The following is a 13530-nucleotide window of genomic DNA, read 5'->3' as shown; positions in this document are numbered from 1 at the left end:
AGAGAACGTCACTGTTCATGTCCAGTGCATGTTGCAAAGCGGCAACTGGGACCAGCGCTGCGTAACGCCTCAATTGTACACCATAAATTAATTGCACTGTGTGAACTCTGGCTATTTTGACTACATCTGCGTTATATACTATACATACATGTCCATTGTATATGTATCAAGAAGAATAATCAGAATAAGAAAATTGTCATCCCTTTTCCTATTTCGCTTTCCTAGTCATAAAAGTATAACTGAATCGCTTTTCCTATTTGATTTTCATCAAAGGAATTAAAACTAAACAAGGAGTAAGACTATTTTGCTTCAAAAAATAGTAGCAAACTGTTTCTACTCAAAATTCCAATTACATGTCTATATTAGTTTTCGTAGAAATTTAATATAATCTGCGTTTTATAGCCTTTATTTACCGTGGGTTTCTGAGACTCCGTTATCGCCGTTTAAAAATATCATAATAAAAGATATGTTGAACTATATTTTTTCTTTGTATATTTCAATTTTCCAAGTTCTCATTTTTGTACATCGTACAAAATTATGATTAATATATCGTCTAGAAATGTGTACATAAATAAAGTTAATGTGGGTTATAGTGGATGAAAGTAGCGAGCCCCGCCGTCGGACATAGCAAAGCAAAATGAATAAGAGTTTCAGACATGCCGCCGACATATGGCGCGTCACAGGAAATTGCATAGGGGTGAATGCCTAGTTCTTATTGCTGTATAATACTAATTGACTATTTATATACTCAGAAAATGTAGTATATTAGAAAAATAACTAACGCACATACATAGTTATAGTTACTGAATCTATAACCCTCTACTTATTCTTATGACTTATGTTTAACAGCGGATAATTTTGATTGCAGTCTTTTATTAGGTTTCAACCAAGACCTAAATAAAGGTCCTTGAAAATAAAAATAAATCATTTACTATGACAGAATTGATACAGCTGTGAAGATTCGGTAGAATTATTTTCAACAAATAACTAAACAACTTCATATAGTTATATCTAGTGGTAACTTTATCCTATCATTCACGTTTAACTGTCATAAATTGACACCGTTGACCTCACATGTACTGTAATTGCAACGATATACTTAGTGTAAATTATATGCTGCGAATTTACCATTTTATTCGTATTTAAGCGAACTTATTTTTAAATATTGATAACATTTAATTTGCATTAAGAATCTTGTGCTTTCATCGATCTTATTTTTATCGTGTGTCTTGGCTTTTAAAAGAAACGTTCATGTATAACAATTGTCGCGGTTCCCTCGTGTGACCCAGTTGCGTGTCGGAGGCTGCGTCGTTCGCCGGCCGCAAGAGGTCATCGTGTAGCCTCACGCACCCCGCCCCTGACATACAAACATACTCCTAGTTCATTCATCCGTAAAAGCGTTTGTATATACCTTAGACATTTTTTTAATATCTAAGGTATTATACAAAAAATATCATTTACCTGCCTTTTTCTATGAAGATCGGTACGCAATAACAAAGATAAATCTAAGCCCTACAGCTTTATAATTATATTTCATTTTTTTATTACTTAAATACATTATACAACAAGAAGAAAACATCAACACATTGAGTATGAGACAAGAAATAAAATACTAAGCAAGTTTCGCGATCCTTTACATCTCAAAAAATATTAATAAAGTTTTATTATACGGACTCTCCGATAAGTTCATTGTTGTTCCAGCGCAAATCGTACGCTTCAGTGATATTGAGAGTACATTTTCAATACAAATCTGAGTTCATATTACAATGTAAGATGGCGATCGGATGGAGACACAGGATAAAAATAATCTTGCATATAAAGTTAAGCTGGACAAAGAAGCGTCTGCAAATGTTTTGTTGTTCTGGCGGAATATTGCAGTCTTGTGCATCTGCATAAATACCTTCTCGTTTATGTTTAGAAAGAGACAAAAAACAGCAGGCCAATCAAAATATTACTTACTAAATTGACTTTAAAAAAATCTAAGATTTAAAAAACAGTGATAACTTATAATATTAGATTTTTTATTCTAGTCCTCGTTATTGGCAATTTTAAAGAGCGCAAAAAGGCTTGGGAGTTACAATACGATTTTACCATACGAATAAATGTTAAAAATAACGAATTTCACATTTTTTCTGTCTTTTGCGACACGGTCATAATAACCTAAAACCACTAATACATCCCAAACACGCAATTTCGTCGATAAAAAGCCGTTACGACCAGATAAAAACAAAACTTAACACAGAAAAAGAAAGAATGTTCGATGTTGTAAGAGTTAAGACTTTTTACAATAACATGAATTTCTCTTTGTACTAGTTTTTACATAAAATAATATAGTTCATAAGAATATATGAGATAATAAATGCCAGTTAGTTGCAATAAATATTTCACATTTCAATAAGGAAAAACACAATAGTAATCGCGTAACATCGATTGTCGATATCTAAATTCCCACAAGTGAGCGTAAGTTCCTTAAATAACAAAAAAAAAAGAGTATACGCAATGATAGACAGCCCATGAATCTCACGTTCACGTCGGTTGGAGCAAGAAATAAATAGGTGCATTGTTATCTCGATTGCTTAGGTGAAAGTTCGGAGAACAAATGGGATCTTGTACGACTCGATCTCTGTAAACGGCTATGCAGAGATAAACCTGATAGAGCCATCAATTTTAGATGATATAAATGTGATTATAATATCCCGTTATATCTATGTTACTTTGAAGTTTATGTATGTTTGTTTGTTTGAAGGTATCTAAGGAACAGCTCAACATGAAATTTGGCACAGATGTAGAACATAGTCTGGAAGAACACATAGGCATTTTTTAATCTGCGCGGACGGAGTCGTGGGCGACAGCTAGTAAACTATAAAGCCGATTATTTTCTTTATTTACTATATGTCTACGTATGATTATCCGCAGCTCTTTGATAGAAGGTATTTATATCCCACAGCAATGAATAAATTATTTATTATATAATGTTGATAACTTTCACCGGCAATGCAAGTCGATGCACAATGCTAGTAAAGCTATTTATGTAGCAATTAATGAGTGCGGATACACGTGTGATATGATCCCAACATAGCAGAACGTGCGTAATATGCAAGTTGTTATGATTACCATATTTAAGATGCACTCAATTTTATATTTAACTAGCTGTCGCCCGCGACTCCGTCCGCGCGCATTTAAAAAAAAAAGAAAAATAGATGTTGGTCGATTCTCAGACCTACTGAATATGCTCACAAAATTTCATGAGAATCGGTCAAGCCGTTTCGGGGGAGTACGGGAACGAAAACTGTGACACGAGAATTTTATATATTAGATTATTGAACCTTGTCACCATAGTTGGTTACCACTAGGACTATTTAATATAGACTATTAATTGAAAGAAATGAATGAAAAGGAAAATTATTAAAACAGTTAACATTCATAAAGTATAGTAGAGAAATATAATACCTAATATTATTTGGTATTTTTAAAGTATTCCAAGACGACAAACTCTATTAAAGCATAGCCAAGTTGTTAAATTAGTATTCCACTCAACATGGTAAAACTTTACCATTGTCAATTGTATTGAAAACTTTCACTTTTCTTTTTTAACACTCTTTTCGTTTTTAAAACAGTACCTGGTATCGTTAGAGTTATATTTATGTAAATGGGTCGACTTGGACACTTTTATGTACCATTGTTATATGCTTTGTTATACCAGAGTCAATGTAGCGCTTCAATGAAAACGACGTGATTCAATTTTGCATTTTAAATGCCGGTACTGTTTTTATTTAATTGATCTGACGGAAGTTTGTGTTAAGACTAAAGGAATAAAATAGATATGTATTGTGGTAAAATTATTAGTAATTGGGCCACTTTGTATTCCTATAAACTATAAATATACACAATAATAATTTTATTAAGTACAAAGGCTATCAAATAGCTACGATTTATTTCCCATTTACCAATTAGAGATAAAGAAATGGTGTGAGCCAACGTTGATTGTTTCAAAGAACCAGATTTCCGAGCCGGCGTTCAAAACTTTTACTAACGATTGTAGCGGTAAAACCGACAAATAGACCGTGTTGACGGTAACGTGTATGCTTCTATGGTATAATTAATGTGGTCTTAAATCACAACGATGTTGTATGTTGTATATAATTTATTAGATCTATTGTTAAACCAGATTTTTACTATATTATTTAAAATTTGGTCCCTCTCAAGTAGGGTTGGCGACAGGCCGTAATAACTTAGCCAAAACTTTAAGGTATATAAAACCTTGTGTGCCAACCCAAGTGAGTGGGAAAAGGCCAGGGAGATGATGATTTAAAATTTAGTCCATGTTATATAAATAACACATAATGTATAAAAGACCTCAGTTTTCATTTTTGCCCATTTAATAAACATATTTCGTTAAAGTTTAACACTTATAGAATTCTACTCCACGTAAGTTCAATGAATCATATAGCGCAAGAAGCTCGTTACATCCTACACCTACGTGTAGTTTGGAATACAATGGATAATATATTAGTTTGCAGTTGCCATTGAAGTTTCATCTCATAGTTGAATCAGTAAATTTTAGAAATATTCAGATAAGCTATCAAAGGGTGCAATTTATAATTCCGCATCTAACCATCTTATTACGCATATGTCGTGAGAGTTAGTTCTTATATACCAGCTCGAAGTTAATTCTCAGTAGCGTATTTTTTCTAGTTAGCTGTGAACAGGGTCGTTGTATCGACGTGTGAACGTGCTGACTATCGGTAGGGCTGCCAGCTCATGCATGCTTGCATGCTGGTTAAGCATCGAAGTCTTCGGATCGGAGTGGGTGGTGTAAAAGGAATTGAAAGAATATTCGTATGATAGTTTTTTCTCGTCCTCTGCTAATTTGTATCGGATCTATGTTCTTTTAAAAGATGGCAGCCCTAACATGAGCGATACAATACGTAACGTACTGATACGCATTAAAACTCTTAGAGATGCAATTGCTTTTCGTCTATTTTCCTTCTATTTCAGAAGTGTCGGACGATGTTCCAGGAACCGCACAACAAATGAAATGCAGTGTGCTCTTAAAGACTTCCTGTAGCTGCTTTTGAGACAATGAACATTGGTTATTTAATAGTTTTCTTCACTAAACACATCTATTAATCCTCCTGCTTACAAGAGATAATTAAAATAAAGTCACTGATAACCTATAAAGCTTTTGTTTTTAAATATTTAAATAATAATGTATCGATTTAAAGTAAAATCTGTACACACCAATAGCCGTTATTACTACTACATACATACGTTAAAATACATTATGCCTATTACTGCATCAATCACGTCGGCGACTTGAAAACATCTAATATCAGGAAGATGTGTGGTCAGTAAATTGAAGCTGGTAACATAACGCGTAATAGACAAAAACATTAATGACCAAGCAGGTTTTATATTAAATCCGGGTAATAACGAAAGCATGGTCACACTGGCCGCAAAGGACTCGTGTGCTATATAAAGCGGCTGACGAGCTGGGCCCCGCGTTCCGCACGCGCCGGCCTCGTCTCTCACACTACACAACACACACTATACTTTTTATACTCTACCGATTTATGGTACTAGGAAATGGAACTGGCGATTTCTTAATAGAGATAAACATAATATTTAAGGAGTAAAACATATACGAGTAAATCAACACTGTCTACATTTCTATAACATAATGTTTTAAATTATATATACATAAATATATTTTTGAAGGCAAGACAACGTCTTTTACATAAGAGTTCGTAAAGAATATATTTTCAGACGAAATTGAGTTGAAAATAAAAACTTGAAACCTGCTTAGCTAAGTCTGCGAGACAAATTTATCGCGTTCCCAAATTCTTTGTGTAGCCCGTCGACTGTCATAAAATATTCTAAAATGGTAACATTAAAATTACTTGATATGATGACAGAAACATCTTCGCGATGTATTTGGAGGAACTTCTAAAATAAGTTTCTTTTAAAATACGGCATTTTCAATGATTGTTGCATTCTTTTTTGAGAGGATTAAAAAAGGAGACTTTAGCATTTTTATGTTTCATAAAAAAATTTGGTAATTTTCATACAAGCTAATCTCAGCGATCCCGTATACTTCCGACAGCCTGTATATCCGATGTTCAGTTGTTTACATATTCGTTAAACAACCGACATTTCTAATTACAGAACGTAGCTGAGATTAGAATAACCGCAAAGAGCACAGCAGCTGTGATTAACACATATGGCTTTTTTTATTCAACAATTTACAGAGATGCACAGAAAAAACGTTGTGAGATGAAAACTTTTTAATAAATGAAGTGAACAAGTTTGTGGTAAGTGTAGACGTTAGGAAATTCTAAATCAAATAATTTATCTTAAAACTATTTGTTATAAAATAGAGCTATAGCTCTATTATTATATAGAGCTAAAGAGCTATACTCTATAGAGCTATAGAGTATAGGGAATTTAATTTAATACAAAGTTAGTGAACCTACATATTTTTTTTTGACCATTGACATTCTACCATTTGTCATATTTGGAACATATATGAAATCCCTTTGACATTTTTTAATCTTAGCGAAAGTATCTATAACCGTGGGTTTTTAAGACGATAATCTTTGTTGAGAACATATTGTTATCTATGACGATATGTATTATTTAGACATTTTTGGTGTCAGAAACCCACGTTAAGTAAGATATTAGTGTAAAAAATACTACTAATCAAAGTAGGTAAGTTCACGTTTTGCAATAAAGGCATAGAGATTCTAATGATGCTAATAATGCCACATAGGGTTGCCAAATCAGAGCCTACATAACATGCAGACATTAGCGCATTTTATTTTGCCGCGAATTTTCACTAGGGCAGGATAGTTGCTACTATCGTGTATTGTTAATGCGGTGTTCAATTATCAACGAATACGGTATTAGTAAGTAGTGTATTGTATCCTTTAAACTATTATACAATAATTAAGCTTTTTTTTAGTTTGAAAAGTTGTGTTTTAGCGTGGGTTTTATACGTACCACACGATCATCAATCATCGATTAAGGCCCGTCCTACACAAAGCAACGGAAATCTTAGAAACTTGCCGACATTTTTATCTGTCATCGCCAAAGTTGACCCGCAAATTGTTTGTCAAGATCGTCGTGATAAAAGTTGCTATGGTTTTCTAGATAGCGGAGTAAATCTATACAGTAGACATGCAGTCGCTATGCCTGTGTTGACTGAATAGAAGACATGCTCTGACAATTCCACGCTGAGCGAGTGCAACGCGATTCTCGCGATATTAGTTTCGAAATTGTCTTGTGTACGAAGGGCCTAAGAGCCAAATTCTAATACTGTTTAAGTATCTGAGTTAATTCATCTTTAGCAAGTCATACATAACCCAAAAGTGAATAAAGTAGTAGTGACGATTAAGTGCTAATATCTTATGTGTTTATTGTATTTACATTTATAGATGTGAACATGCATTAAAGCGACATACTTTACATTATATTCTTAGGTTAATCATAATAATAGGTATATAGTATATCAAAAAATAAGCTATAAAAGCAGGTCAAAAGGCGTATAAGTTGCGAGCAAGGAACGCGGCGACGACTATTGTCATCCAATTCCTGCGTCGTAAAATCGAGGTACACGTCGCGTTTTACATTTCACTTTTTGATTTATTATATTTTTTAAGTTGTAATGATTGTTTATTTTCTTTAAGAGTTATTGTTATTTCTCTATGTACCTTATGGAGGGGATGTCGTGCGAATATCCCCAATTAATTGGGGATTACATGTACGATTAAAAACCATCAATCCGATCCGACATCGGATTATTGGAACTACTACTATATGAACTTGATTATATAAAAACGTCCTAGAATAGGCATTTAATAAACATGCATTTAAGTCACTCGCTAAACATTAATGATAGTTAAAAAATAAAATATTTAACATGTTTAAACTACACATTCTACATAACTAATATATTGATTTAGCTGCATTATAAAAGGCTTTAATAACGTAGGCTAATTTAATTTCGCTGTCAACCATCGAACAGCACATATTCGCTTTGAACGAGATGTTTTCAGCGATGAAGCCAGTTTTCAATATAAATAACTGTGCTAAATAACACACCTAATAGCTGTCATAAACATTTGACAAGTTGTGTTAGCGTAAAAGTTACTTTTTTATTTTTATTATGGACAAAAAAATTACATTTAAAGTTTATAGACTATAAAATTATTTAAAGCATCCTTCAATATTCTAGAATAAAATGTTTTATTCTCGTATCAGGAAATAAGTCTCCCTAAGTTCTGTTATCAAATGACAAAAACTGGGAGAGATTAGTGTGGATCGAGCGTCTTTGCTTCCTTTCGTTGAGAAATTTCGAAACAAAAGAGAAATTAACCGTGTGTCACCGATTTACTTGTTAGTTTAAACAACATATAATTAAATGCCCACGCATCCACGCGAGCATGTTTAGCCAGCAGTTAAGCCAAATACAGTAACAATAGACGTTTAACAATGTAGGACAGTTGAAGAATGCAGGATAGAAATGTTTCTCATGAAGACTTTTTGGACAAAAGTGCTCTCAATTAAACTAATCTGTTGGTTTTTAATAGCTCTTTTACAAGGTAACCACAAAGTATTTAGCGACCTGCAGGCGGTTGACAAATCAAAATTGCTTTAATCCGTTTCATCATTTACGCGGGGATTATAAAAAACAAATCTGTCATTACAGTTATGGATAATCGCCGATTAGCTAGACGAGTGTTTCGAAAGTAAGTGAAAATTAAACAGCAGTCGCCCCTTAACCTCCTTCATTTTACAAAGTTTGAGTAATTTGTCTTCTTTTCGCCCGAAATTAAGCTTAATAATACTTGCGAAAACGATTTAACTCAACTTTATTTTCGCAAAGAAATATGGCATTTTAAACCGAAATAGATTTAAAACTTTGAATTACAACATCGATAACTTATTTCTAGGGAAACTTTTAACACAATATGGATTATCAATTTCTTTAAATAAAATTCAGCTCTGGTCATAGCTTAAAGGTAATATTAGTATTCAATTTAGTCAGATAAAATTCACAGATAACTAAATAAAAAAAACCAAATGCAACATAACCTGCCAGCTATACGATTTGCGACTGTTAGAAACAAAATAGGTTCTTTTGCATCCAAAAATAAGCGTATTGCGTCACGCACAGAACTATTGCCCTTAATCACGCACGCTACACGGACATTACACGCCGTATATTTACAAAATGTCTCGTTCCAAAATTTCGAATTTACTATTATATCATATACAGCTCAATCTACTTTTAACAAAGATAGATAAAATATAAAATTAAATAAAAACACTTTGTAGTTCTCTCAGTGATAGCTGTAAAAATTAAATATTTTACAATAGAATTCATATTTATTGTTTCCTGAAATGAACATATCTTACATTGGAACATATATTAGTTGCTAATTAAATATCTTTTAACCTGAATAAAGCTATATGTATCATGTGCAGACTTTTGTATTATTATGTAATAAATTATTATAAATAATAATTGTCCTTTTATTTATCTATCAGATACATAATATTTAGTATATATTTTAATAATCTCAGCATTTTGGTATATAATATAAAGTTTATACTCATAATCCTTTATGTTCAGTAGTTAGTAGTAAATTACAATTACCATATTAGGGAAATTGTAAAACTATTTTATTTTATTGAAGGTATGAAGCTAAACAACAGGCTATAGCTTTCTTTTCTACTACAGTATACTAGGCCATAGAGAAGAAATAGAGAGGATACTACTGTGTCAGCTCTGGTTTGGTATTCGAGGGCAGTTATTTGATGATTTTTTTCTATTATAATACAATCTCTAGCATAAAATACTACAATTGAATTTTTCATACTTATCATATTCAAAATTATCATAAATTTGACTGCACTTTTTTTGTAGAATTTTTATTTCTATGTGTATGAGTGCCTTTTATTTTACACTCGGGTTGAAGGTCACAAACATCTGCACCAGACACCTGGAGAGAAACTAAGGATCTCTATGGATGAATCTGACAGATTAAAGTTTTTGATCGATGGCTAATGAATGAATTCGTATGAAAATTATAAAATTTCGTGAGTTGAGTATGTTTACTATGTTTGTATTTTTTACTTTTGGTCTAGAAAATGGTGAAAATACAATAAATTACTAAAATAACAATGTACCTGTTGATAAAAAGTAAAGACTTAATAAAAAAGAAGTCAGAAACACCTAACTTAATTTCGAAAAAGACGTTTCGTACTTGTAAAACTTAGTAAATTTTTCAATTAATTAACCTATCATTTATTTATTTTTCTGGGCTTTGCCAAATTAAAAGACCTATAATATCATGGATAAAGGAAAAAAAACACTGAAAACATAAAAAAAAACATAATATCACTTACCTGTTTATCTTAGTAAATAAACCGTTGGCACCAATATTTTACGTTTTATTTAATAAATAAATCACTTTCGGACGTTCTTGTGATAATATCACAATGAGTTTAATTCATAATGCTACTAAAATTTTACAGTACAAAAATAATAAACACATGCGTTCCGCTACAATGCAATCCAGCGCAAAGTAGAAATTAAGTAAAGTAGCAAAACGCACAAATGCCATAGTGACAGCAGCGCTTAAAGCGCTGAAATCCAATATTATGTCATTAGTTTTGGTTGTTAAAGTAATATTGAACATTTTTTAAGAGTAAAATTATTACGCTTTATTCTTCCGATTAGAGGACAATTAAAGTCCAGTATCAGTTGTTTGGTATTTTTTTGATTGATTTATATTTTGAAATTATGAAAACACCACTACTAAAATTAATATACGTAAAACGGAGTGATTCGTTTTATGACTGTTAGCTCTCTGTCAATGTCACAAACATCAATCAGGTTACTGTTTACTGTTACTTTTTCTCCAAAAAAACATTGCAATCAAAGCAAATATTTTTTTGTCTTATGGCTTTTTATTATCTTTAGGTATAAAATAAAAAATGGCCTAGTTGTTTCAATACTCGTTTAACGCAAAATACGCATGTTACACAATGGAAGCCGATTCAACTACGTATGAAAATACTTATCATGAAGGTACAAAAGTTGCAGATTCTCTACCTTTTCCGATCTGTCCAGGGTAAGATTACAAGTTTTCATAACTCATCGTATATATCCGACCAATTGATTTCGTTATATATCATGACATTTTTGCAGAAACTATAAACTATATCAAGACTTTATAAATGATAATGGTGATAAGACAATGGAAAGTCAGATTGTTGAAAGACTTCAGCAGTTTGGTTTATTGCCGAATGCGGTGAAATGTCCTTCATCCAATCCTGATTGCAAAGTAGTTTGCAAAGTTGCTCGTGTTATAGACAGGTATGTCAAAATGCTTCAACTTTCTCTATTTATGTAATTAAGCAATGTACTTTGAAATTACGATGCAGGTCTTCGACTTGCTGCAAAAAAGAGTAAGTTACATTTACTTATTCCTGCTTTCATATTTACAGAGTGCAGTGGGTTTGCGGAGGCTGTGGGAAAAGGCAACCAATTAGAAGTGGTTCATTTTTCTTCAAGCTGCAGTGTTCTATAATGCAAGTACTTCAGATGACTCTTGCATGGTGTGAGGATGCAGATATTAATGTTGCCTTACAACATTTTGGTAAGTTATTAACTTGAAATTGATGTCAATGACCTCTAGCTTGTTATGGAATTTACTTTTTTAACTTATAGATTAATCCTTGTCTTCAATTTCCATGCTCACTTTTACTAATATTTTAAGATGTTGAGGTAAGTTATTGTAAGGTAATTAAATCATTATATATACTACTATGTACTAAATATGTTTGATTATGTATTAATAAAAAAAACACATAAAATTAATTTTACAGATGTCAAGCCAAGAGTTGCAATTTCCATCTATGATCGGCTTGATGAGTTGGCTATAAAGGAATTAAATAAACAAAAACTAGGCGGCGAGAACAGTGTGGTAATGGCAGAGATGTATCCAGATTGTCTGAACCGGTTATCACCGGATACAACTGACCAGCCACATGTACACAGGATATTAATGCTTGCAGATACTAAAGTAAGTATTGTAATAACCCATACAATGAAATGTGACCAACGTAAGTCTGGCAATTTAACTGGCTATTTTCTTTCCACACATGGCAAGTAGATGGCGCTGATCTCAAACATTTGTTAATAATTAAAATAATTTTCTTCTCACATATTGGTACAAATAAATATTTATATTTTTTTTATTTAATATAGTTTTGTATGCATCTTTAACCATATGATGCAAAATTATGAAACATTCTTAGCCATTATGAAACATTCATTATTCTTTATTGCAGCATATATCAACATATTATCGACTACATGTTATAAAGGGGGATCCAAAACACTTACATAGTGGTAACATTGATAATGATGAGGTAAATTCAATTTAATTTTAATATTATCGCTGCCTGTATAGTGCACAATTAAGAAGTTAATTTACTATATCACTCTTATTTAATAAATTCTCTCACATGACCTTTTTATGAGAAAGTTTAAAGCCACAATTTTTACAGATACTTAAATCAGAAGTGGAGATGGTATTAAATAATGTGACTGAACCTGGATCCATGGTAGTATTGGGCAATAATGTACCCAATATTGAGGGATGTGTCAGCTACCAGAATCTCATACAACATTGTGATGTGGACATGCAGAGATTTTGTAAGTGTAATATATTTCAAACTTCATAAAATCATTTACCTTGGTTATTTATTGGTCAATGAAATTGTGTCATATTTATTTAAAATGAATTTAAGTCTAACCAAAATGTAAAAACTATGTCCTGAGGGCGCCACAATCTCTATTGATATTGCAACACTTTACATCTCAGTCAAGACTCAAGACATCCAATAAACTAATGTCACATAAAAGTTAAACCTAGTATTTTTGACTTATTATATGTTAATTGCTTAATAGATTTATTTCTCCGCGCTTATAAAAACAATAAGTTAAGTCGACAATCTACAATGAATGACTTGGCAATATATATATGTTTTTTAATTAAATTGTTGCCATTACAAGAAATTAGTTGCGTAGGTTTTTCGAAACTATGACATTTTACTCGCCAGGCGAGTCGTGGCATTGAACATCTGGTTAATTTTTTTCAACTTTAATTTTGTAAAAACATTTTTTACAGCATTTATTACATATTATTATACTTATATATTACTTATACTTGTTTTTTTTTAATTTATAATGTTAGTGAGTTCTCGCGTGTGGCGACAAGCGCTGTCACTATGCACGGCGTCACGTGAACTATGCGTGGTGGGGGCGGGGGGAGGTACGGGCGCTGCGACGTGCGCGCTCGCAGTGCAACGTTACCTTGACGCTTCTCTCTACCGTTTGCGATACGATGACGGCTTCTATGATCACATGTTGAAGCTTATGTCAGCAGAATTCACAGAAAACTCTGCCAGTGATACAATCTAGATTTAAGAGTTTATTAATTTTAACATAAAAAGTGC

At 32.4% G+C, this 13530-nt stretch overlaps 1 protein-coding gene across 1 annotated transcript; it reads left to right on the top strand.

Moving 5' to 3' along the window:
• Nucleotides 1-10904: 10904 nt before the first annotated feature.
• Nucleotides 10905-13530, top strand: LOC106720160. Its single transcript, XM_014514741.2, has 7 exons — nucleotides 10905-11138; nucleotides 11216-11383; nucleotides 11515-11666; nucleotides 11896-12092; nucleotides 12361-12441; nucleotides 12580-12727; nucleotides 13269-13530. The coding sequence occupies exons 1-7, from the start codon at nucleotides 11053-11055 to the stop codon at nucleotides 13493-13495; spliced, it is 1059 nt and encodes a 352-aa protein (XP_014370227.2). The 5' UTR covers nucleotides 10905-11052; the 3' UTR covers nucleotides 13496-13530.

This window comes from Papilio machaon, chromosome 4, assembly GCF_912999745.1.
Source record: "Papilio machaon chromosome 4, ilPapMach1.1, whole genome shotgun sequence".
Taxonomy (NCBI): Eukaryota; Metazoa; Arthropoda; class Insecta; order Lepidoptera; family Papilionidae; genus Papilio; species Papilio machaon.
The sequence above is the reverse complement of the archived record's forward strand: the minus strand, read 5'-3'. Positions and strand labels throughout refer to the sequence as shown.

Coding starts and splice junctions, on each gene's coding strand:
- LOC106720160 (XM_014514741.2), top strand. CDS start 11,053: ATGGAAGCCGATTCAACTACGTATGAAAATACTTATCATGAAGGTACA. Junction 12,093..12,360: donor TAATGCTTGCAGATACTAAA/GTAAGTATTGTA, acceptor TCTTTATTGCAG/CATATATCAACATATTATCG. Junction 12,442..12,579: donor GTAACATTGATAATGATGAG/GTAAATTCAATT, acceptor CAATTTTTACAG/ATACTTAAATCAGAAGTGGA.